This window comes from Acomys minous, assembly GCF_964271855.1.
Source record: "Acomys minous genome assembly, chromosome: 1".
Classification (NCBI taxonomy): domain Eukaryota; kingdom Metazoa; phylum Chordata; class Mammalia; order Rodentia; family Muridae; genus Acomys; species Acomys minous.
The window spans coordinates 176,157,201-176,184,400 of NC_140483.1; the positions used below are offsets into that span (position 1 = coordinate 176,157,201).

General features: G+C 44.5%; 2 protein-coding genes across 8 annotated transcripts in view; one reads left to right on the forward strand and one right to left on the reverse strand.

The window, feature by feature from the left end:
* ADAMTSL1 (ADAMTS like 1) overlaps positions 1–27,200 on the forward strand; it is an 888,380-nt gene that overhangs the window by 853,879 nt on the left and 7,301 nt on the right. For all 6 annotated transcript variants that reach the window (XM_084779022.1, XM_084779023.1, XM_084779024.1 and 3 more), the window contains 2 exons: positions 23,513–23,725; positions 25,340–25,520. In XM_084779022.1, coding sequence (XP_084635148.1) covers positions 23,513–23,725; positions 25,340–25,520 — 394 coding nt within the window. The remainder of the gene's footprint in view (positions 1–23,512; positions 23,726–25,339; positions 25,521–27,200) is intronic.
* The window catches only part of LOC311595987 (stabilizer of axonemal microtubules 1-like), a 119,838-nt gene continuing 105,451 nt past the window's right edge, over positions 12,814–27,200 (reverse strand). The window contains exon 6 of one of the 2 annotated variants that reach the window (XM_084779159.1): positions 12,814–12,835. In XM_084779159.1, coding sequence (XP_084635285.1) covers positions 12,829–12,835 — 7 coding nt within the window. In that variant the 3' untranslated portion in view covers positions 12,814–12,828. Of the gene's footprint in view, positions 12,836–18,503; positions 18,550–27,200 lie in introns of those variants that run through there. The other variant, XM_084779158.1, reaches the window with a different exon arrangement.

Consider the following 27,200-nt stretch of genomic DNA (forward strand, 5'->3'; position numbering starts at 1 on the left):
AGACCTGTAGCACCACCACCTTTGGGCCAGCCCAAAAGCACTCTATAGTCTCCATTTTCAGAGCAGAAGCATTGCCAACCTTCCCGAGGTATCTAAACCTTCTTATAATTTTGACTACAATGTTTTTAGGAAGACCACCAAGGCCAATAATATTCACCTTTAGGGTAGAATCATTAATTTTCTTAAACAACTTTTATTGGAGTTTTAATTTTCATAGGAATATATCTCCATTGTAGAACAAGTAGAAATCAAGTCAAAAAAAAAAAAAAAGAAAAGAAAAGAAAGAAAAGAAAAATGTCAAATAGCTCAACCTCAAGGTAACAAGTGCATACACCTTTATCTTAACCATGTATATTAACCATATCTTAATATGTAGATCTTTTACATATTTTACCTGAAGTTAGATACATTCCACACACCAGAGTCATACATTTTATCGCTTGATAATACCCAACAAACATCCTTCTATGTCTCTAAAACTTTTCTATAATTTCATTTTTCATGGCAGCCTTGGCAAAAGGTTCTGTGCCTCATTGAATCAGTTCTCTGATGAATCTTGTATTCTTTTTAGTCTTTTCCATTATTTTAAAAATATAGTTAACTTTTCTCTACATCTTCATGTGATCTCTATTTACATAAAATCAACTCCTATTGGTAGAGTTATTATGTCAAAGCTTCATAGTGTTTGGATTGTAGTATCTATTATTCAATTTTCCTCCAGCAAAACTGTATCCCTCTTATATATCTACCAGGACTGAGTGAGAGGTCCCATGTCTCAAAAATGTTATGTACATGAGTTATAACCAAGAGTTTTTAGATTTGTCACTATAATTGTAGTGCACATGGTGTAAGATAGAAGCAACATTATTTATAAGTGCATTCTTATTTTTATTCCTTTTGAGATTTAATACATTTGTCAGTCTCCTAGTTTCACTTAGGAATTGCTCATCCATGTCATCTGTTCATTTATTACAGCTATTTATCCTTTTTATTGATCTATAGGACACACATATTTATATATGCTTAACCATTTTGTAGATGACATGAAGCAAATCACACATAATCTAAGACAGAACTTGCTACTACAGCCAACAGACTGGACATACAACATTTCCAAAGTTGCTTTCCACACCTTTGGCTTTTGTTTGTTGTGTTCTTTCCTTTCCCAATCTCTTTTTCTTTCACCCTTTACAATCGTTCCTTGAAACCTTGCTGTCTTCCACCCCTCCCACCTCAGCCAACCACTGATCTGCTCTCTATTAGAGTAGGCAATTGCATTGTCTACGGTGTTATATAAAGAGAACAATGCCATGATTCTTTTTTATTCTGACAGTTTTACACACACACACACACACACACACACACACACACACACACACACATACATACACACACACTACTATCCTTGTTATCCTTGTTCCATTCTTGTTCACCCCCTTCTTTCCAGCTAGGATTTCTTTCGTTATTTAATTATTTAGCCTCATCTATGTTACAACATTTGTCATTAGAGCATTCCTTTTTTTGCTGTTTAGCACTCTGTGTATGGACATTTTGCAGTCTGTTTAGTCACTCACCAACTGAGAAATGGAATGGTCAGCTTCTAGTTATTAAAAATACAGGTGGTATAAAAATTCATACATTAGTCTTTGAGTGGACATATGCTTTCATTTCTCCTCACTAAACACCCAGGGGAGACATGGCTGTATTATATGGCAGGTGTTTGGGTAAGACATTAATAAACGGTCATACTGCTTTTCAGAGTAGCCAATTACTTCACATCCCTATCAGCACTCATGACTAGGTTCTCCACACCCTCAGCAAAGCTTGCTCTTTGCTGTCTTGGTTTTAGGCCTACTGGCTGTACTATGATCTTGGTGTGATTTGCATTTGCATTTTTCTGATAACAGGTAGTGTTAAGCAGCTATCTTTATTTACCATCCCAATACCCTAGGCAAAATGCCAATCCAGTTGTTTTATCAGTCTTTTAAAGTTGAATTGATTCTTCAAAAATCTTTATGTAATTTAGAAAGCTATTATTAGATACCTAATTTTCAGACATTCTGTCCCAGCCCGTGGCTGTCATTTCATTCTTGTTAAGGTTCTACTTACTATTTCTGTCCTGTTATGCACTATACTTGGGTATTATATTTAAGAAATCTTTATGTGACCCAGAATCTTAAACATATTTCAGTGGTTCATTGCAGAGCTCCAAAACTATTCATTTTGTAAACAGCATGTTAGTGTTACAAGTTAAATCCTCTCAGTGAACTGTAATTTGTCTGAAGCAGCATCCACACTATAGAACAGAGCTGACTACTTACAACAGAGGCCATGTGGCCCCTGTATCCTTCATCTGGCCCTATGCAGAAAGCATTTTATTAACTATGACGCTGAGGTCTTTAATAGGGATCACAAACCCTGCTTCAAGGTCACACTCTTTCCACTATCACCTGCCCTATCACCGAGTGAAAGGCTGAAAAAAGAATGTCCTACCAATCAGGAAAGAGAAGGAACCTATTCTATAAACCCTGAATTTTCTTCCAGGTGACCCCATCAACAAAACGCATAGATAGCTGCGTGTAGCTTAGGGAAAATAGTCCAAGGCTGTGGTGTTGTCTCAGGCAGAAGACAAAAGACAGCCATGCAACCATGACAACCTGTGTTTGGATACCCAGCATCCCCATATAAAAAGCCACATGTGCTGGAATGCATCTGTGTGGCTCAAGAGAGAGAGAAACAGGTGGGTCCTTGGGAATTAATAGCTAGCTAACGTGGCCATGTCAGTGAGCTTCAGGTTCACTGAGACTCTGTCTCAGAAAATAAGATGGGTTCTGAGAAATGCATCCAATACCATCCTCTGGCTTACACACACACACACACACACACACACACACACACACACACACACACACATATGAGAGGGGCACGGAGGGAGGAAGAATGATGGGTGGAAGAGTATAGTTGAGTATCCCTCTTTTCAGTATATCTTATTTTATTTAGTCTCACAGCCTAAGTAGGAGCATCAGAGCCTGGGCTCTTATGGTTTGGCCAGCCTGTTCTCTCTCTAAGACAGTAGTTCTCAATCTTTCCAATGCTATGACCCCTTAATAAAGTTCCTCATGTTGTGCTGACCCTCAAAACATAAAATAGTCTTGTTGATATTGCTTATCTGTAATTATGCTATTGTTATGAATCACAGTATAAATATCTATATTTTCCAATGGCTTTAGGTGACCCCCCCCTTTGAAAGGGTCATTCGACCCCTAAAGTGGTTGTGACCCACAGGTTGAGAACTGCTGTTCTAAGGACATGCTCTCCTTTGAGGGTGAACAAGCTCAACTCCACAGACCTCACAAGCATCCCTGTTAGAGGCATGTGGCCCAGCCCTACAGGAGCCATTTCCTCCTGCCCAGTGATTTTACAAGGAGCAGATCTAGTCAGTGACTAGTCCATCATCAGTGCTCCTGGCCCTCCTCCCCTTAGGGTGCCAGCACATGCCCAGCCTCACAGCATCTAGCATGCACTCTGTATCTCAGAGGCCACCAGGCACCAGGGCCAAAGCCCACAGGGTGTGCTCAGACAATTGTGTTTCCATGCCGACCACCTGTGCACACTCACACAGTTTCTGAACGTTCATTTCTCTGCCGAGAACTTCAGAGCTCAACTGGCCCAAGACCTCTCTTAAGAACAGTGGTGATCCATGATCTCATCATGAAAGTTTAAAGTACCTCTTTCTCTGGTACTAAGTTAGAACTGGACCACTCCTCCAATAAGCAATGGTATGCTGATGGTCAGTCCAAACCTGAAACATACAGGACCCAGAGCTGGAGTCTACGGATGGAGTTCATAGTGCACATGTACAAACATCTCAAAGTAAATGGGTGCATATCTTCAGTATGTGGGAGGGTGGTTGCCTCTACAGCCAAAGGAACCTCTTAAGACCATGCATGACCCATGAGCAGAGATGTACAGTGAGCTACTGAGCACTGCGCATGTCTACCAGAAGACACACTAAGCGCATTCCCAGCACAGGCGGGGCTGTACCTTGTGTGCTCCAGGAACAACAAAGAGGTCAGAGTGGAGTCACGGAGAAAAGATATGAGGGTTGGGAAGCCAACCAGATAGGCAGGAAAGCAGAGGGCAAATTTTGTAAGACCTTGTAAATGGTCACATTAAAACAACAGAGAAAAATCTATAAATGTCCAATTTATAAACTGACTCAATATTGCATTGAGAATCATGAGCTTTTCCAGAACTAGGCAAAAGGCAGGCAGAAGTGATTTCTTTTATTGGCAGCCATGTGGCCAACTGCGTGCTGTATAGCTGACTCCAGTAAACCAGAGGCTTATCAAGCTGGCTCTGGTACAAGCCAATATTGCTGATTTAATTTGACTCACATGTGTTGGGCACCTGCTGGCCTACCTGGCCCGAAGCTTCAGCAGGCACGTGCCTCACTATTTCCTCCCTCTAGTAAGAGGGGCCCACGTGGATAATAGAACCACCTGGGAAATTTAAAACTATTCCAACAAAGACCAATTAAGCTGGAATCTCTGGAGGTGGAGCTAAGCATCAGTACTTTTAAAGAAATTACTCTCAGGGTCGAGTGGATTGCCAAAGTCACTTCCCCGCTCCTTACTACATGCTTAGAGTGGGAAAGGGGACTGTGTCCTCATGGAGAGTCATCTAGCTTGGCATACAGCTCCTTTGCTGTTCACATCTACCTGTGCATGTGTCCTTACACTCAAGTCGTTGTCTTATACAATAACTCCTCTGTCACATTTCTCCCTGGTTTTTGCCATTGTCTGGAGCTTTCTGTGTCTGAAAGACCCTCTCCTGATCTCAAACTAAACCCTATAAACCTTTGAGTCTTGGGTCATGCCCTCTATGAAGTCTCCTTTGAGAACCTTCACCTCGAGTGGTCACTCTGAACCCCTAACACCTGCTCTACACCGGGCTTGGGGAAACTTTTTGTGTAAGAAGAAAACTGGGAACTGTTTTTAGGCGCTGTGTTTTGTGCCTGCCCCTGTTGCACCAACTCTTCTTTGTGATTATAGAGCAGTTTTACCGCCCTGTGCAGCAAGTAAACCAACGGGTACGGTTATGTTCCATAATGGTAAAAATGTATTTTCCAAAGCAAGGATCCAAGGATCAAAGCCATAGTTTCTCAACATTGCTCTGCATTGCTAACAGGCCACTTGGTGTTACTAGAGAGATTTCAGGCCTGCCACATGTCTTTAAAAGGAGCTGCATAACCATTTTAAAGCAGTTTAAAACAGGAGCTGTTGTCAGGACCTTGACTTAGTCCTCTTGAGTCATTTCCATCTCTGATTTCTATTCTAATTGCAATTTTTTAATCTGTCCCACGCACCTCTGATCTCACCCTTAGAAGTACATTTCCTGATTCCCCTGGTATATAGACTGTAGCAGACACTTCCTAACACCAGTTCTGAGGAAACGCACACTATGACATCAGAGGATGTCCCAGGCCACATCTGTTGGGAGAGCAGATCTCATCATGATCCCTTGGAAAATTAAGAGTATCCTTACTTCCTCTCCAAAGATAACTGTGAGAACAACAAGTCCTGAAGGCCAAAGGTCAGGTAAAAATTAATTCACAATGGGGACCCAGCCCAGAGGTGTCAGAGACCATGATGCAGAGGAAGGGCAAGGCAACCTGAAGGGCAGGACCAGCATCCTTGATGAGGAAAGCTAGTGCAAGAAGACATTTACCTTGACCCTCCTCAAAAAACAGTTGGCATCTGTTTCCTCATTTATACTAGGAGGCTGAGGTTTCATGCCACAGGGAAAACACGTTTTGTTTCCTAACTCAGGAAAATACGCTTTGTCATAAAAAAGAAAGACCAGTGTTTTGTGGCTATTCACAGCCTGTGTTTATTGACTTTAATTCTGTTTTAAGGTAAATTTTGAAGTGGATAATAGAGATTCATAGGGACTACATGGAGCTCAGCAGCACATATCATGTAAAACCAAATCAGTATTTCAAAGGGTGTTTATGGGGAAGCCATGGGAAGAAGTACAGCCGTTCTTCAGGGTGGAGTACACACCCATAAATATAAAAAGACACCAAAGCATAAGTGACACTTAAAATAGCTGGACAGAGAGCAAGGCAGTAAATCCCCCTCTTGCCACTGTCCCAGGCCATAGCAAGGATCCAGGCATGGACTTATTTTAAGATTCTAGATAATCAGGAAATGGTGACCTTGAAAAAAAAAATTCACTCATACTTGCTCCTGCCCTGCCTTGGCACCAAGACAGAATTCCCAGGCCAGTGCCCTCCCTAGCATGCCCAATGGGAGCGATGTGAATGTGCCTGGTGTCCCCAAAATAGACAGGTATTGAAAGTCCACCAGTGGGAAAATGAGGAACTCTACACTTGCCCTAATAAATCCTTCCTCACCATGAAATGGCTCTTGAAAACACCCCCTCGTGTTCTGTGCCCCTCTGTGTGTCTGTGTGGTGCTAGAGTGGCAGTTTTACGGCAGCTGCAGTGCCCAGAGGCAGACTATAGAAGAGAAAGAGCAGGATTGTGTCCCACGGTTTGTTATGCTCTGTGAAAGGAGAGACGGACCCTCCGGCCACAGTTCTTGGCCAGCTCTGTAGAAGAAAAGGCACCTCAGTCGAAAGACCCAAATTCCAAATCCACAGATCTGGTTCCTCACTGAGACATTATCCAGCCCACAGAGCTGATTCTTGTGAGACTTCAATGAGAAGCTATGTGCAGTGTGCCCAGCTTAGTGCCAGCACAAAAGTGACAGCTAATATGTGTCCACTTTTTTGCCTGGAGCACTTCTGCTGTTATAAACCTGAGTCTATCCCCTTCTTCTCTGTGGCCCACACTAAGCTCTTCCTTACATTTGAGGCACAATTGCTGGCTGCCATCTCAAATATTAAGTAGTAGCTCGGAAGATGGGTGCCTTCTTAGAGGGTTCATATGTGGTACCTTCTGGGTAGGATACAGGAGGACTGACTCAGGTATACTTACGGGATTTTATATATAAAAGATCAGCCACGCGTGATGACAAGAGAGCAGTGTAATAGGAGGAGATGTGAAGGTGAAACAGCTACTCTGGGAATTAATAAAAGGCCAAAGTTCAGTTTTCCTGGAAGACCTCGTCCCTGCCATCCTTGAATGTCCGTGCCACCTTAATGGGGCCCTTCCCATGCATTTCAGAGTACAGCATAGTAATCAGAGCAAGCTCTGGAACCAGCATGTTTGGCTATGCTACCTACCTACTGACAGCTGAATAACCTTGGGCCAATTATGCAAGCTCTGCTGCCTTAGACTATAAAATGAGGATGGATGGCTGCATAAACTTTTGGAGTTCTTGAAGGGGACAAACAGTATTTAAAGGGCTACAGTGGTGTCTCTGCACATGGTATGTGTTCAGCTCCTGTAGGCCACCACCTGCCTGCCCCCAGCCTTTCCCTTCTTGAGGAAGCAGAGTGGGAGAAGTTAAGACTAGGACTTGGTGGCCAAGTCCAAGCAGCAGGGATAAAGAGATAAGCAGACTGAGACCTCAGCCAGCCTACTTTTTTCATTAACTTACACATCTTACACTGTTCTTGGGTCTTTAGCTGTTTCCTTGTTAAACTCACTCACTTTTTTTAGTCAAGTTCTCTTTAAGAGTTCCAGCTCACCACAGACAAATTAAGCAAGAGGTCTGGGCAACTATTTAGCCAAAAGGGTAAAACAAACATGAACTTTGGGGGTCATCCTCTGGTCAAGGTCATAGCCTTTCCAAGTCTTCCTTTCCTACTTTTAAAATGAGGTGATAACCATCTCAGAATGGGTTTGAGAACCAAATGATATAAAGCATAGTAAATACATTTTTTGCAAGCTCTAAACCACTCTCATAATTTATTGGCTAGGTTCTTCTTAAGAAGCAAGAATGAGCACAAAGTAGGGCTCCTAGAACCCCAAGAAAAGGGCCAAACTCTGAGGAGAGGTCCTAGACCATGTAGGAAACTCTCCTAGCTAAGAGCACTTTCTTTCTTCGCATTCATCTTTCGTGTCTCATTCTCATATGATCATTGGAGTATAGGGAGTGTTTTCTCTGTAAGGGACCTTGGGTAAACGGGATGCAGTCTGCCCCAGAGAACGGCATCTGAGAAGACCTTGTGAAGAAGTGGGAGCTACGTGGCATCAGGAAGGATCTATAGGATTCGGTAGGCCAAGAAAGCACAGGTGGGAATTGGAACCACACACTCCTCTCCTGGAAAGCTGTAAAGATACAAATAAAGCAAGGAACATGTTTCTGTTTGAAGCCACACCCTGGGCCTCTGGAGTCCAGAGTCTTGATCCTTTTTGTGTGTGCAAATAGTTGATGCTTATGAAGTGCAACTCAGCAGAATCCGATCCCCAGCGAAGTCCTTCTTATTCCCCTGGAGAGAGGGCATGGCAAGGTGTCCAGTGTTCTACCTTTTCATGTGCTGTGTTTAGTTAGAATGTGGAGAAGTGGGTTTGGCTAATAATGTAAAAATAAGGTGAGTGTCATCTCTTACATACTTAACCTCTGCCTATTATATAGCGGAGAAATAACCAGCTTCCACCTTACCTACCCTCTTCCTTTACATCTTCTGGGTAAATGTTTGCAAGTCATCTCATCACACATACTCTGTAACTTCCTCTTGTGCCCATCACTAGACTCCTGGGAGCCTCCTCAAATCTTAAGGCCCCTAGAGTTTAAAAGGTGTTATATAAAAGGACTAAAGTCGTAGTTTAACTTAATTTTTATTTCAGAAAAGTACTTTGCAAATACATAAGAAACTGACATTAACTTTAAGTAATCAGGTAGTTGAGACATTAGGTGTCAGGAAAAAAATTCCATCTTGATACATATCAAATTTCAAATCAAGCATATGTATGGGCTATGCAAAATAAAACCTGGAAATCTGGTTCAATCCCACAAATGTCTTTTGCACATCTCTGTGTACCAAGAAGGCTCTATACTATCTCGGCCCTCACCAGAGAATATCAGTTGGGTGTTCAACTCCGCTGAGCCTCATAAACAGGCCGGCCTGGAAAGCTTCTCCCCTGTGTGCATTGGAAGGAGGGAAAGGCCAGAATAACATTTGGGCATTGTTTCAAGCCCAGCAAGGACTACAGTGGTATAGCTCACCTTGATTTCCATATAGCTGCTTTCATGTTTTCACTGTAGAAAACAGAAGGGACATTTTCCCAGGACACATTCATGCAAGGACTGTGGATTATTACATAAAAAGGATTATCACTCTTCTTGGGGAAATGGACAACTCAAAGGGTGCTCTGCTATTCCTCACCTCTAACAGCCTATCAGAGCAAACCCTAAGAAATGCATTGGGCCAAAGGGGAACAAATGATGATTACAGTGGCTTACCTACCAACTGTGACATTGAACCTGTTGATACATCACCATCTACCAAGCAGTTCAAATTCTTTCACCTCCACTTTTAACACCTTATCTCTGAAAGGTACGTGAAAGACAAGTTCAACCCCAAGGTCGTCATTCTACCAAGGCCTTTTTTATGTGAAAATCCATTGTAATTATAGAATTCCTTATTTCTCTCTTGGCTGAGTAGCTCAGAAATAATGAGCTGCCTACATAGTTTCCAAGGAGATGAGACCAGAACTTCATTCGAGGCCCTTGGGGACCCTGGCCGGAGCCACTGTGTGCTGCCTGTGACTCTTTGAAGTGGTATCAAGACAGATAAATCAGCAGAAGCCTGTGTGTCTATTTTCCTGCCAGCTTCCTGAGCCCAGAATAGGAATTTGGGCCCAAAAGGTGGCGGCCATGGCACTCCTATATGCACTACTAACACTGCACATCCTCTTGACTCTGGCCCTATCATCTTGTTTCCAACCCTTCTTAGCCTCTCAGATTCTGGCCGGGTGCCGTGGCTCAGAGACTGGCTCAACACAGTTAACTCGGGGTGATATAGTGGAGACTTGGGGGTCTCACAAGGTTGCACTGAAGTACTTCTGCTAGGGACCCTGAAACCATCCCAGTGACAGATGCAGAGAGAAAATGATGCCGAAAAGTAAATGGAAAGCTGAGTAAAACAAAGATTCTCCTAAGCAATCATGGAAGAAATATTTAATTTTAGAACCTAACCATGCTCCATATAGAACTTGACTTGATTATAAAATGATGTGTTTGGGTCTCTGTATCCATGAGTTCCATATTCAAGGATTCAACCAGATACAGATCAAATGTCAGGAAAAATTAAGCAGCACACAGACTCTAGTCTCTAAATAAAGCAGGAAAGCAGCTATTTACAAATCATCGACATTACTACATACGATTGCAAACACAGCAGAGAAAGTGTGGATATTACATGTAGATACTGTGCCGTGTCATACTTGAACTTTCTCTGCTTTCTATGCCCAAAGGTGTGCAGACCTCCCATACATAGCATGAGGTTCCATTCTTGAGTGAACATAAAATTTGTTTATATTTCCATAATCCATAGATTCCTGCCATGCAGAGAGCTGTCTTTGCTCTTTTATTTTGATGTTTAAAAAAAGATAACCTCAGAGGAAGCCATTGAGACCTTAAAATAATTCCTGTATAACTGTCACATCCATTCCTTGAGAACTTTATTACTTCCTGGCACAAGAAGCTATTCTAGGCTCATTTTGAACTCACCCTAGGCCTAGAGAGCATAGCATTGCCTCTTCAGACTATTGCAATTTGGCCATTGGGCTTTGCTCTAAAGAACTCTTATTTTTGTTTTTTTGGATTTTGTATTGTTTATTCATTTTATGTCCTGATGGAAGCCCGCTCCTCTCCTCCAGGCACCCCCGTGACCGTCTCCTTCTCTTCAGAGAAGTGGGAGGTACTCCATGGGTACCAACCTGGCCTGGCACATTAAGTTGCCACAGAGCTAGGCATATCCTCTCCCACTGAGGCCAGCCAATGCAGAGCCCAGTTAGGGGAATTGGACCCAAACGGAGCCAATCAGAGCCAGAGAGGGCCCCTGCTCCACTTACTGGAGGATCCACATGAAAACCAAGCTGCATATCTGCTACATATGCTTGCTCTTTGGTTGGTGGTTCAGTCTCTGTGAGCCCCCATGAGCCCAGGTCAGTTGACTCTGTAGGTTTTCGTGTGGCGTCCTTGACTCCTCCAGCTCCCTCAATCGCTCCCCGCAACTCTCCCATAGAACTCTTAATTTTGTGACCAACAAAGCAATCAATTAGCTAGTTTTGCTCAACTTTAAGAGCTGTTAAAACTGGGAACAAAGTCATCGGCATCAGCACAGATGAAATCAAGACATTCTCTCCCAGGTACTGAAACTAAGAGCAGAGACTCAGAGCAAACCCCGGGTGGAGAGAGAAAGGAACCGTGTACACATGTGAGTGCTGTGAGCACTAAGCCCATTTCCTGAGATGTCAGCATCTTTGTTGCTCTGCATCGGTGTTCTGCAGCAGTCCACACTCACACCTCCAAGATCTGTGCAGAGACAGCAGAGTTTGTGCTCGCCTTCAACATGATCCTATGTGTTGACTTTATACAAGTTTTCTTTAATGTACTTTTGCTAAGAAACCATCTCAATATTACATAAATATTGATGGGACACTATTAATTTTTCTGCCTGGTCCATTTGAGATGATTTGGACCCCACTACCCTGTATATATTCCCTTGAGGTTTGCTACTTGTGCCAGTAGCATCCTTATAGCAAAAGCATCTAACCCCGGATCACACATTGCATTTAGTTGCTGTGTCTCTTAGTTGAACTTCCTTGACTTCTGAAGCACACAGGCTTAGTGGGTTGTTGTATCATGTATCCTTCAATCAGGTGTGTCTGAAGTCACCTCATGCTTAGAGTCAGGCTGTGAGTGTTTGGCAGGAACCCAAGTTCATCTCCTTTCCTCCAGTCCTATGATTATGACAGCAGTGGTACCCTCACACGTGTTGTGAGTTACATTTGCCTGATAAGATGTCTGCTGGGTTTTCCTCTGTAAAGTTATTCAATTTCTTTTGTCATTTGTAATAGTCATGGAGAGGCACTTTAAAGTGGTGGCAAATATTCTGTTCTAGCAGGGACTTAAAAGTTATTTTGCATAGTTCATGGATGGATTCCTGCCATCCAGAGAGCTATCATCTTTTGCAGTCCTTTTTATTTTGATGTAAAAGAAACTCCAAGATGCAGCCTCTAAGACTTTAAAATAGCTCTTGTGTCTTTTGACACTGCCGTATCATTCTTTGAGAACTTTATTACTTCCTAGGCCAGGAAGATATTCTAGGTTCTTCTCAGACTTTCTCCAGTCCTGACCTACACAATAATTCTGGAAGTTGCTACTGGGTGTTACCGTTGTCAGTGTACATAAGCATGTATATGTATAGTTGCACACACACTTAACAGTACTACTATTTCTATATTTAGCTGTACATTAAAGCACAAGTTCTTCCTTGTATCTTTAATTCTGACATAACACTATAAAATTCAGCCCCTCTTTCCTCTTTCTGGATTTGTTGGTCTATGGCCCCTAATGTTCTTAATATATTTACAGATTTGAAGCCCTCCCTACAGAGGCAATCTCCTCTCTCTGCTGTCTCTTGTCCTCGATCTTACACCAGCCTTATCCCACCTGCATTCCCTCACAGTCCACCAAACCACTGCCATGAGTATTTTAGTCCATTTTCTCTTGCAATGAGAGAGAGACTGACTCAGTAATTCTAGCAAGATTTGGAGGGTATGAGGCTTGTGGCTCTGGGGCTGAAACTCCAAGACCATTGCATTGGCATCTTAGAGCATCACATGGGCATCTTCTCAGAGCATCACATGGGCATCTTCTCAGCTTTTGATGAGGCTATGTTTCTGCTTCAACTCCTGGTAAAAAAAAAAACAGAAGGAGAAGCAAATGTGTATAAAAGATGCCAGACTCATCCTCCTTCCTGGTTGTTCTTGTGAGAAAACAGTAATCCACTTATGAGCTCTCTGTCCTTCTGATTCAAACACCTACTAGGCTTCACCTCCAAACCACACATGTTCCAACATTTGAGTCAAACCATAACAACATCCTTTGTGTGACTTCAGTCTCCACTGCTCAGAATTAGTGCCCCATCCTCAACTATCGTGGCCTCTCCTCCTCTCTGAACTTTACTTCAGTTCGACTCATACACTGGGTGTTGGACTGAATTGTTTAAGAAGGAGAGGGAAAAGGTTGAGAAACTTCTGGTGCAAGACAGAAAGCAGATTGCTGCCAGACCCAGAAGCTAGAAAGTAAAAAGGTAGACAGCACGGAGAATAGGTGTTGCTTCTAGAACCCTGGGGCAGGCAGAGGGCTGGTTGGCCAGGGCTCTGACTGCCAGGAGGGCATTCACAGATCCCATCCTACCTGGTGTCACCTGGGAAGTACTCCTGCACTGTATATTTCTAACTTTAAGGAATGGAATGTTGGTGGTGGTACCTTTTCTACTGCTGCTGTCTACATGGGGATTCTGAGCCTAGAACCAGGAGCTTGTGACACTTCCTAGGCCCTAAGCACACATACAAATGTGTTGTTTCTCATAAAAGAACATAGAACTTTATTTTCAGAATCTCTATGAGATCTGCGATCCATCAACATCTACCTGCTGACTGTACAAAGAGTTAACAGAAGACCCAATCTTACGTGAAGTCAAAGCAAAGCACATTAAAAAAAAAAAAGGAAATATATTTGTTGGGTAGGAAGTTTGTAAAGATGAAAAACACAAATTTTATATTAATTGACTAATGATACCATAACAAAGTACCACAGACTTTGTGGTCTAACAAAGCACAAATTTAGTTGTAATTGTGGAGATCAGAATTTCAAAATAGATATAACTAGACTGAAATCCAGGTTGTCCAAGAAGCTTCCAGAAGCTCTAAAGGGACATCTAGTCCCTAGCTTTACCAGCTTCCTGACACTGCCTCTATTCTTTGGCTGTGACTGTTGTTCCATCTTTAAGGATGTGAGAGAACACCCCAAATCTTCCCCTAACACTACCTCTGTTCCCCTCTTTTCAGTATTCTATTGATTGCATTGGACTAACCCTGATACTCTAGAATAATCCCTCCAGCCAAGGTCTTTTCTTAACCTCATCTATGAAGTGCAATTACCCTGTAAAGTAGCATTGTCATAGGTTTCCAGGATGGAGATAGGAACTCTTGAAGATGGAGGCTATTGTTCTGCCTCCAGACTACAAAATTCAAGAATGAAATAACATACCAACCATCATGCTTTGTTGCCCAAATCATACATTAACCTCACAGCTCTGGGTGACAAGTTGTTATTGTCAATGCATATCAATATTCTCCAGTGATACTCATTAACCCAGCACCAGTGAGATGATGTAAGGACCATCAGTACACAGGACAGAGCTGCTAAGGAACTACTGCCCTTGGCATAGTTTGTGGCTATCGCAAACTGGAAATTATGTAACTATCGTAGATATAGCATAAATAAGAGATCGCAATACATTTGCAATTAGACTCTACAGCAACAGTTTTGAGGAATAGGGTAGATAGATCTCTTATCTGATAATGGGAAGACTCCAAGACTCACTAAGCTACCTGTGAAATGTGTGCATCTGTGGTCTTGGGAGGGCCAATATCCAGAAGCATCTATCTCTGAGTAGTGGGAATTGAGGGGTTTCTCAATTGTTAATAGTTCTCTGAACTTCTAATCCATAAAGAACTTTCGCTGGAATTTTTTAAAGCAGCAAAATGAGACTTTTAACTAGGAAAAGAGGTATCAAATTCTTTTTCTGGTGAAAATGGCTGTTTTCTTTGGAGGTAAAAAAATATGTACTGCACAGGCATTTAGTGGTTTTACTGGACCATTTGTTCTCAGCATACAGAAACCCTAATGATCTCACGTCCTAGACTATACCTCTTTAGAAACATAGTTGGATTTGGGTGCGGCCATGCTGATTCACTTAAATATCGTCTATGGTTGCTTCCAAGTTACAATGAAAGCTGAGCAATGACAGAGATCGTATGGCCCCATCTAAAACGTTGACTATCTACCACTTCACTGATAAAAGCCCTCTTGATCCTGGCTTTCTTATCAGCACCAGTGACACTAATCCACTACTCAATTTCTAATCAAGTCTTTTTGGCAGTCAGATTACAATATATAAATATCGTACTGTAAACACTTTCATTTCAGAACCTTGCCCTTCCCCCTTTCCCTACCATCATAGCCCCAAATGCATTTAGGGAGGAGAAATCTCAGAACTATATGAAAAGGTGGTTTTCCTATGTATATCATCTAGGATTTCCCATATTTGCTCTCTAGAGAGATTTAATAGTAAATTTTTAAGAAAAGTCTAAATCTTTATATTAAAGTAGAATATAGGTGTCCAAACCGAGGCCCCTATTCTGTCCAATCCTGAACCTTTAGGGGCCCACGCCTTTAGTGTATCTACGATGCCTTTGGGAAGCTCTGTGGGAGCATTCCGTCTCCCATCCTGTGCGAACCAATGACTGCAGATATGAGGGAGAATACAGCCAGGGACATTTGGGAGATCCCCAAGCAGAGAGAGAAAGTAGTAGACTGAGCATGGCCAGCAGAACAGGCCTGGCCAGGAGGGGGGTGGGGGTGGGGGGTGGGGGGAAGCCTCAAGAGATAATGACAAGGAGAGAAGCAAGAGAGGAAGACATGGGTGGGGGCAAAGAGAGAGACTAGCTGAACTAGCTGGAATAGCAGGGTTATAAGGAGAAATGAGCTGCTGGGGGCAGGAAGCTCCTGTGCTGGGAAGTTTACAGGTAGGGGAGAGGGTTAGGATCGTTAGGGTTAGGGTTGTTAGGGTTAGAGTTACTCACTCAAAGCCACTCAGGGTTAGGGTGAGGTTAGATACTTGCGCTATTTGTGGGAGCCTGGAGGACAGCACGCACATTGATGGGCTAACAGGTACCACAAATAGCCATTTCTGGCTTCTGTTAGTGATAAGGGAACTGGTGCCTTGGGTAGAGAAGAACTGTTTTGCAAGTCCCAGGGGAATGCTGCCTGTTGTCTAACTGCCAGAATTTGGACCCAACACCTCCATGGTTTACAGGGAGACCAGGCACACAACCTTTTCCAAATATATTCTCCACTCCAGACTTCAGCCTCCTGCTGCCCTCATGCTCCAGAAAACAAAGAACCCAGAAGGAAGGAAATTTAACCCAGCAGCTACCTGTTCCCATCTGGACAGTATGGGCTTTGCCTCGATCAGGCCTAGATTACTCCAAAGCCCAGATTGCCCAAGGAGGCAGCTTTGGTTCAATGGCCTCTAAATCCAAGTCATTTTTTCAAAAGTCCAAATTTGCCCAGAGGATCTGAACCATGCCAGCCATCCTTATGCCTTCAGGGAGCCCGCTAAATGCCCCCAAGGTGGCTCAAAGCCTCGGCAACACAAGAAATATTGACCGCAAACAACCATCTTCACATCTGCACAGCCACCATCAGCTCTTCACATGGCTATTCCGTGGCTGCCATGGACGTCCCAGTACAGGCTGTGGGTTTCTGACCTCCTTAAGATATCTCTATTTATGGGTGCCTGAAAAAAACCACACGCTCTTGGAGCTCGCCTGCCAGAGGCCAGACATCGCCTGCCAGATGTGTTACTGTCCATCCCGCAGCATTCTCCCACACACTTGCTGCACACTTCTGTCCTCACCCTTCCTGAACCTTCTGTGGCTCTCATCCTTCCTCCAGCTCGCCTGTTTGACTCTTGTCTTTATTCTCTTCACTCACATTGTTTATGATTTTCTTTACTTTGCTGAGAAGTTCCTAGAGCCTCAGGACCCAGGAGGCTTATGCGCAAATAATAAATTCAGCGAAGGTCTTCACTTTCCCCAGAGCCCCGCCCCTCCGCTGCTCTCTGGAATTCCTCATCAGCAGTTGCTCCTTCCTATGCCCTACCAGTGAACCCCAGCGCGGCCTCTCAGGATACCTGCTATGAATATTAGCCATTCTTCATCTCCGCTGCTGTTCTGTGGCTTTGGTTCAGTAGAAATGAACTGAAATGGGGTGTATACAGGGCTCTGAGCGAACGTTCTGTGTGTGTGTGTTGTGTGTGTGTGTGTGTGTGTGTGTGTGTGTGTACGCGCGCATGTGCATATGGGTTTTTATTTTTTGTAAGGGTTCTTGCTGGTTTACAGAGCCAAACCTAGCCTGAGTTCATGAAGGCATGTTAGCTCTGGGCAGCTGCAGGCTTGTATTTATTCCCTATATCCTGCCTAATTTAGATATTTTCTAGCTTTCCTCTCCATTGGCTGGAGGGACAGTAAGCAAAACTACTTTGTTCAGGAGAGGTATGTACGCTGCCTAGGGTCAACAGCTTTTACCCTGACCCTGCTGTTTCCATGCTAGGGCAGTCACACTTTAGTAATTCTCCCAATGTCCTGAAGTAGCGGCTCATTTTCAGCCAAACATGAAACACCAGCCTCCTTCCTTACAGAGGGTGACTTGGGAATTGCAGATGTAGCCGGACGGAAGCACTCTGACTTGAGTAGGGTGGCCCTGTGTGGTCCACATCTGGGGACTCGTGGACAGGCATCTGGTCAGTGGACTGAGATCCCTCCCTGGGCCCCACACAGCTGGCAGCCAGGCCTCCCCGGGGACCATCCTGTTCTCCCTGCCCCCTTCCTGCAGGCTGGGGAGCACCTGCCAGCAGCCTGAAGGTAAAGTCAACCAGGGATTTATAAACCCAGAAAGTTGAAACTTTTTAAAAATGCTGATGTGTTTTTAAGAGGTGAGCTTTATGCCAAGAGCCTACTGGCAGAGAGGGACACGGGGGAATTCCGTGTAGTATCCACTCGTGATAAGTTAAATCTCAAACAATTTTTACTGGGAATTTTAAAAACGGAACCAGTTTTCTTGACCCTGCCTTCCCCTTTTCTCTTTGTACTCCTGAAATGAGGTCCAGGCAGCCCTGAACGGTATGATGGTCAACACCACCAAACTCTTCTTTAAACAATGAAATCCTGTTTTCACAGCCAAGGGTGAGTGTGTCTGTGTCTTAGACGTGGGCATCTCACCTTCCTAACCTGTAAGGGCATATCCAGATCCTAGGGTATACACACTCGGCCAGCAGTACCTAAATCACCGTAGCGAAGGCAAGGCCTCAATCGAGCTATAAATCTGGACAGAGTACTTCTCATGCTGAGAAATATATCAAGTTCTTCTACCAGATGCCCAGGAGCATGGGAGACATCCGTAGAGCCTTGGCCAATGGAAACCCAAGGTTTACCCTTAGGGGCAGAAGGACTTTTGGGGAATGGAAAATGGGCTCGTGTCATTCCATTTTTTCCAGGAATGTCTTCAAGTTTGTTTTCTTTGGGCAACTGTAGATGGGAATAGCCCTCGCCTGGTTATTTGACCAGCTTATTGGGAGGTCCCAGAAATCTGAGGGAAAATTAGAGTTGCTTGTCGTCTTCCATGGCCTTCTGGGGTCCAGCTGACAAATGGGGAGTCAGGGCCTGGGGCTTTCCAATATAAATTAATCATTTCTCCCAGCCCACTTGCCTGGTGCCAGTTCCCACTTACTCTCTGCTATTTTAGAAGCCATACTTGTTGCCCACGGGGATCCAAGCTGAAAAAAAAAAAAAAACCAGGGTCCAGAAGAGGCAGAAGAGTAGCGTGCCTGCTTTGGTGGGTCACCCCATGGCCCCCAGCCTGGGCCCCCACACCCTCTCAGACCACTGGCAGACCAGAGAGGCCACTATAAATTTTAAAGTACCGAGTGAGTGTTTTCCAGTTTTGTAAAAAATTAAATTAAGGAAAGGACTTCCAGACTGACTATACCAAGTGCCAAGTTTCATCCCAACACACATCATTTTTATGGTAACGTTTTTAACTCTGTGAAAAACAGAGAATTATAATGAAAATGCTGACAGGCCTGGAGCCAGCTCATGAAGTAATAATGCCACGTCTTTAATATTTTTACACAGCATGGCCCAACCTGCCACAGACCTCCTTCCCTTTAGATACAGTGAGATAAGTGAAAATTCCCAGAGCACTGCTTTCTTCTTCCTCTCCTGGACTGTATATTCTCATTCCAAAGCTTTCTTCCTCCAGAGCTCCTGAGCCCAGTTACATATGGGCTTTGCTCTGTGAGAATGGCACATCAACCTAGGCTTCCCCCACCCCCACCACCCCTCTGGAGAAAGGGAGGCAGGAATATGTGCTCTGAAACCTCATTTCTACTCATTAAGGTTCAGAACTCACAAAAAATCAACTCCGGATATGTGGCTCACTCGAGTGACAGACAGCTAACGAGCCTGGAGTTGGCTTGATCTCACCTACGAAGGAGCCCACAAAGTAAGCTGCTTGCCAAAGCTCCTGGTGCTTTTCAGGCCTTTAAATCACCAGCAACAACAGAAATCCACTGACTAATGATCACTGTGAGTTCAGTGCCTCGCAAGCAGCCTTATCACATGGCCTTTAAGGTCTTGCATATACAGCATACAAAACAGCTGGAAGGCGGGACCACAAGGCCACCCACTTTTCTACCCCAGTGTTTCCCTCACCTGTCAAACTTGGGCTGTCTCCCTGAGACAGGCTGCCACTTACAGTTCTAAAAGCCACTGTAAAATCAGGATGCAGAGCTAATGAAAATCAGTGAGGAGCATTTACTAGAAGCAAGAATGTCAGCTGGACTGAATTCCTGGGCTTGCTGGAGCCCACTGACTCCACTGTGTGTGGAGCAAATGATGAGGAATTCCTTGGCCTTTGACACATGCTTCCTAGACCCAAATACTCTTTGGCATCTTCCCTGCTTTCTAGCACATACACGGATGGTACAGACATTAGGAGGAAACATGGAATTTTTTGTATAATCTTTCTTAATTGGTATATCTTCACTCTGAATATTGTCCACTGCACAGAGGAAGAGGAGATTGATGATGATGTTGATGGTGGTGGTGGTGGTGGTGATGGTGATGATGATGATGATGATGATGATGATGATGATGAAGAAGAAGAAGAAGAAGAAAATTTGGAAGAGCAAAACTTCATCTGTGTGATCACACCTGGTCTTTGGCTCAACTGAGACCCAATTGAGGCCTAGGAATGGAAGCCTAAAGGCAGTGTTTTCTTTCTCTGGTTGAGAAGAGTTGATATAGAGAAGCTTTCTGGTACCAGAACTCTCGTTAACTAGGCAGCCTTCTCAAATGCTGCTCCCCCTCACAACCCAATTTCTTTAGCAGCTGGGGTCTGCAGAATGAGCACTGTCAGTCCCTCTGATTGTCCATTTCCTCCGGAAGGCACTGTGGGGAAAGGTCGTTTGGAGCTGAGAAGGATGCATGGGGTGGGGGAAGATGCCCTCCCCTCTTCATACACCCTGCATTAAACATGACTAACTTTCTCACTGACGCAGGAATTGAAGATTAGAAGTTATTATTTGGCCTCTTTGAGGCACAGGATACATAGCACTGTTTTGGATGTCCTTGTAAATGGCAGAGGAGAGAGAGAGAGAGAGAGAGAGAGAGAGAGAGAGAGAGAGCGCTCAGCTTCAAAAAGAAATGATTGATATATCTTTTACCTTAACAAATGAGAAATATCCGTGACAGAAGGGAACCCTGTTTCAAGCCAGGTTTTCTCATTAGCAATGAAACATGGATAATTATTCACTAGGAACATACACAGTGGGAATTCATGCTAGACTCTTATTTTGACTATTGCTGCTGGCAATCCTCGGAGACCGTGGTACGCACACAGAGACACACACATAAATATGTACATAAAAGCTCAGGGGCCCGTACTACATGTGCACTAAGAACACTACTTCTGAGTACAAAGGACACTTTAAGGGGATACCTGTGTGCACAGTCAAACAGTCTGAAAGACAAAACGGTAACAGGAAAGGCAATTTTTATTTACTTTGGTTAGAATTCATGTTTTTGTTTGGTTGCTGGTTAGTTGGTTGGTTTTTTTTTGGTCTTTCTCTTTGAGAAGTAGATAAGAAATGGTAGACTTTCCTAAGAGAAATTTTCAATTCACAACGAATAACCTCGCACATTAAAAGCACACTGCCTGTGCTCGCTACCCTGATGCAGAAGAAATGCTATCACCTATGCAGCAAATGCACATGGCTGTAGGAGGGTAAAGGTGCTTTAGGAATGCCGTAGTTAGGGTGTGTACTCAACAGCCCATAGACCTCATACCCCTCCACCTCCACTGTGCCCATCTGGGACTCCTTCCAGCCCAACCTGAACTTCAGGAAGAGATTCTCAGGGCCATTTTCCACTCCCAACCACCCACGTTCATCCAACCGGCCAACCAACCACAGAGCCCAGGGACCAGGTCCTTACGGAGCAGACCCCAGAGCCTACTCAGCAGACACCTAGAGTCCGTCCCCTGCACTGCCCACTGAGCTGCAGAAATTAACCCATCAAGACATTCTTGTTTTGAGTCCTGGTGTACAGGAGGACAGCCCAGCCTGATTGGGCAGCATCCCATGACTGCTGGGCGCTCAGGGGTAAACCCGCATCAAACCTCTATGGCTCTGGCATCCCTTGAGTGTTGTTGCCCTTTTCTTTTGAGGAGAGAAAGCCAACAGGATGCCTGGCTGGCTGTACACACCCTCATTAGCAGGATGGAGGACGAGGGGAGGAACGAGCCTTCTTGTCCTGTGCCATCACTCTCCCTTTCCATTCCCTAGATGGAACTAGAAGATACAGTTCCTATGCCTCTGACCCAAACAGCATTTCATGTGTAATTCTGGACTTGATTTGCTCTGAGAAAGAAAGGGGGGAAAATGAGATAGGAAGGGGTGCTGAGTCTTCCCTAGGGAGCAGTCAAGGCAAACTCCTCAGAATCAAGAGCAACAGGATGAAAATGATTTCTGACTCCAGCAGAACTGAGTGAAGGAAAGTGAACCACTGAGGACTTTTAACTGTAAAACATTTAGGAAGAGTTGTAGAGATTGCTCAGTGATTTAAGAGCACTGGCTACTCTTGCAGAGGACATGGGTTCAGTTCCCCGCACCCACATGATGGCTCATATCTATCCACGGGATCTGCCACCCTCTTCTCACCTCTGCAGATACCAGGCACACACTGGATACATATGCATATACGCAGGCAAAACTCTCCATACACATAAAATTTAAAAACCATTTAGAAGATTCTTGCAAATAAAAGGCTGGTCCAACAATTAGCTTTAACTTGTTGAAAATCTTAGGGGGGGGGGGAAATAGTTAAATAAGCAGGCTATAGGAAAAACAATTATTTAGACATAGTTATTCCTGAAGAATGACAAATGAAATAGTACAAACATAGACTATGAATAATTTTGGGCACATAATAAGTACAACAGCACATGAGCTTCCTTCCCCAGTCTGTCTCATCAAACACCATTCTGCCATTCCTGTATGTGTGCTCCTGCCCGCTGCGCCCTCCATTTGTTCCCAAGTGTTTTTTTAGGTAAGATTTGTAGATGTTGAAATATAAATCTCTGACTGTGCAGCTTCTGTGGATTACTAGCCAGATCTTCTGTTTGCAGAGTAATGGGTTTCCTTGCACGCGCGCACACACACATGCGTAGTTCACTGTCCTTGGCTCGTATTCGCCCCCCCCCCCCACACACACACACACTAACCTCTCTATCCCTCCTTTCTACTCTCCTCTCTACAGGTCCCCTTCCTACATCTAAACAGTCACTGTTCCTTTGTCTCTTTAATTCCATACAAGCTGGGATCTCCTCAGAAGAGAAGATGTGGTCCCAATTTCCTTCACAATCAGCAGAGCTGTAGGTGCCAAGCAGACACTTGTTTAATGGAACTGAAGGAATACCTTGGTTTCAGAATAACTGTCCTAATGAGGCTAGGTCATCAGGGCCACAACAGATGCAGCAAGCACTTAGAGTTCAGAGAAAACCGTTTCTCCTCACAATGACAATCTATTTAATGTGCGTTCAGTTTAATATTTTCGAATTCTAATCTATCAAAATATATTGTAACCACATAGAGCTGGGATGCACATATCCAATGCATGCTTGGTTAAGAGTTTTCAAAAGATCATTTGTGGACAAGTGAGGCCAGTGTATAGCATCTGCTGAAAACGTATTATTTCAAAATAATATAAAGTAACGCAGCAGCAGCAGCAGCAGCAGCAGCAAGTAGTTTTTAATTGGTAAAAGTCTGATTCGTAAGTCTTACTTATGAATATTGCGGGAGGGAGTCCCAACATTTGAAGAAAAACTTCCTGTATAAATGAATCTATGAATCAGTGCAAGAGCTACCAGGTAAAAGCTTTTCAGTGAGTTAACACCACTTGTGCCATTGTTTAAAAGTTAGTAGAAAGGCAGGAAGAGGAATGGTCCCTTTGTGTTCTTCAAGCATTTTTATTGAACTGAATGAAGAATAGCCACCCTCCCAGAGGTCCAGAGAGTGAAGCACCCCCTTTGCTTGGGAAAAGCAAGCATAATAAAAAACAGTCAGTAAGGCCATGCATGGCATGTGTACAGTTCCTAGCACCATGGAAACACTCATGAGCTCGCCGGGAATGGGGGGCGGGGTTGGGCTGTACCAACCACTGTCTTCTCTCTTCCTCTAGGATGCCCTATCAAAGGCCACCCCACCCCCAATATCACCTGGTTCCAAAATGGCCAGCCAATTGCCACTGCCCCAGGCCTGACCTACCACATCTGGGGAGCTGGACAGATCCTCCGCGTTGCCAATCTCAGTGGGGGACCTCAGAGGGAGTTCAGCTGCCTGGCTCAGAATGAAGCAGGAACGCTCATGCAGAAAGCAGATCTGGTGATCCAAGGTGAGAAATCTCCATGCTCTGAGCAGCAGACTCATTTGGGAATCCATTCTCTGGTAGAACATAGCGCCATGGTCTCTGAGGGGCAATGTTTCTGCATTAGGAAACCTTACCTCTGTCACCATGACCTTCAGCAGAAAGGCTGAACCTCTCAAAGTCAGGACACAGAAGGCATCACTACATATCTGAGTTACATGTGTTTCCTTTAAGCTGACTTAACTAGGAAAGACGCCGCACATTTTTAAAAATCCATGTCTTCTTTGCTAATTCTGTTTTAAAAGCATGTCTGGGTCTAACCAGGTTGGTCACATGCCCTCTGCCTACAGAGAGCGGTGCAGGCCTCGCCTTCCAGGGTGTTTAGCCATAGGTGCATGCAAAGGGCTTTTCCAGCACCTTTCTTTTGGTGCTGGAAAAAAAGAAGAAAAAGAAAAAAGAGACCTGATAGAACAGCCTGACCACATGGCTCAGGCATGAGCATTCCAGGAAATCAGGCAGGTCAGCAAGTCTGCAGTTGCTGCACCAGCCAGAGTTGCTAATGGGATGAAAGCAGCAGAAAGATAGCTCAAACTGGCCTCCTCTCTGGAACATGGGAGGCTGCTTTCCATTGGCTGGTGCCACTGCTGTGTGTATAACTCTATTAAAGAAAACTGGGCGCTAGTAATGTACTCCCCAACTGAGGAATCTGCCAGGAGGATGGCCTGGCCTTGCTAATACTGCACGTGACAGGAGGGAGCTTTGTCCAGGCATACACACCGTCTGCTGGAGCAATCGCCCCTGCCACTTGGCTCCCCAAATAGGAAAACAAATGCCTCCTTCTTTTCATCCCTCCCCCCCCCGCCCCCCCCATCTTCATGGTCTGTAACCCACAAGCACTCACAAATATGTACCGCAAACATACCAGCCTCCCTCACCCCAGAGCATCCCGAGTCCCCAAACAGAAAAACCCAAGAACTGGACTCTCTCACTCACATCATTGTCTCATGTAAACAAGAACTCTCTGGATAAAATGCGTGTTATAAAGTTTACAAAATTCATCTCAATCCATGCTTCTGAATATGAATAAGTACCTTTGTCTATTTTTGCCTCTCTATACAAAAATAAAGTCACTGTCTGGTGATCAAGTAAGGGGGGAAAAAAAGGAGCTGGACGTGGTGGCACATGCCTTTAATCCCAGCACTGAGGAGACAGAGGCAGGCGGATTGCTGTGAGTTCAAGGCCAGCCTGGTCTACAAAGCAAGTCCAGGGCAGCCAGGGCTACACAGAGAAACCCTTTCTCAAAAAACCAAGAAGAAAAGAAAAAGTACTTGAGCAAGTATGTTTAAAGATAATATACCAACTATGGCTCTTGATTAAATACTGTGCCAGGTACTTAACAGAGCTGGGTCCTTCCCTTCCATTTCACTCAGCCCTCACAGTCATGAGGTAATGAGGTGAGGGGCACTGTGTTCATTTTCTGAAAGAGTGGAGTAAGGCTCCTGGAGCCTCTTGGCCTGTCACTGCCCTACCCTCCTTGTTTGTATGAGAGCACCTCTTGGCTCTCCCATCTATCCGGGATTGCCCCTAGCAGCATGGGCGATAACAGGCTCCCTTTCCCCTCTGACCCTCCTCCTGTGACAGATTACTGGTGGTCTGTGGATAGACTGTCGACCTGCTCAGCATCCTGTGGCAATAGAGGGGTTCATCAGCCCCGCCTCAGGTGTTTGCTGAACAACACGGAAGTGGACCCTGAGCACTGTGCGGGAAAGCCTCGGCCCGCTGTGCAGCTGGTCGCCTGCAACCGGAGGGACTGTCCTTCTCGGTAAGTGTACCCTTCCTACCCACAATTGCTGGCCCTGACTTTTAGCCAGTCACCTAGCACCATGCAGTTGGAATTCAAGGAGCTGGTCCTTCCCATAGGCACCTGCCCGCCAGACTGGAAATATCCTGAGTGGGCCTCTGCTTTCAGCTCTTCTCATTCCTCACTATTCAGCCAGCTACTGGCTACCTGGGGTTTCAAAGTCCTGAGAGTCTGCTCAGTGAAGAAATACTTCCCTGCGAAGGATGAATGATAATTCCCATCCTGCAATAATAACCTGACTCTCTGGACTGTTTAAAACATATCTTCTATTGAGACGTTGAAGGGACAAAAACCACTGGGCTCTACCCCAACTTTTCTCTTTTTTCCTAACTAAGTATCTCTGCTAGTCAATATAAAAATGTATCTTTTTACAAATAGTGGCATCTCCATTTTTCTATAGCTGCCTTTACTCTAGATGGAGAGCCTCTGCTTTTGAGGTCCGTATTTAAGGCTGTAGTGACACTCACCGTCTCTTCATTTCACATGTTACCCCAGCTTCAAGGAGCCCTGAGTCCCACTGAGCTCATATCCCCAAGTCTTCAGGCAGTAGCTAAAGGATAAAGGATGGGGTGGGAGTTGGCACTAGCATGGCACTCTGCACCCTGGGAGACTTGGCTAGGACCTCAACTGCCTCTTTATGACCTGTCTGTAGGACTTTCCTATCCTGCTCAGGCAACTGCTTTGTGTTTTGCCAGCTGAGTCATAGGGAGCAGCTGAGGCTAGGAGAGACTCCATGAAATATGAAACACACTCATTAATATCAGCAGTTTGACTTGCTGACGGGAAGGCTTCCACGGGAATGATTAATGTCTTTTATACCCTTCCCGAACAGTAACGTAGCCCGGAGCTCTCCATTCTCAGAACCCCCACCCCAGCTCCTGAAAACATCCCTGAAATGTATATTTAGAAATCAAAGTTGATTAAAATGCAGACCTGACATTCACCAGGGACAGAAGGCTCTGGAAGACTGCCCTTGCCAAGCCGCATGAAATGAAGAAGAGATCTTTCATGAGCCAGGATCACTGTGATTTGATTTGGTGACGGTCAGAGTTAATCAGCCTAATTTACTTCAGCAACTGAAATAGTAATGGCCGCCTCATCTTTGGTTTCAATGCTTCCAGAGACTTGAAGACACCTTGTGCCTGCTTCCTAAATGCAATGGCTCCTTGGCCTAGATCTCCACATAATGTTATCCAACCCAGGCCAAGGAGTACAGAAATAGCCACAAACGAAGTCAGTTGTAGGAAGGAATCTGCTCCCCGTCTCTCCACAGACTGCTTTTAAAAATCGAATGTGGCCCCCACTAGGTGGGGAAGCCCCATAGACTTCCACCTGAGTAGCACACTAGCCAGGCTTGAGGCCACGTTAGCATCCTCTGTACACACATCAGCACTGCTCAAACAGGCAGCTGCTCTCTCTACTTTCCTGTTCTAGACCCAGACTCCAGGTAACAGACTAGTGGAGTGTTCCTACGTTATATAATATTGGATGAAAAGCCTCATGCCTCATGTACACTCAACCCTCAGAGTATTCTTTTCTTGTCCATGTCCAGATTTTGTCAATTTCCTGAGGCTGCAATAAAAATGTGTCCAAATGGCATCATAAAACTCCATTTTGAAGACCAGAAATCAAGGTATCCAT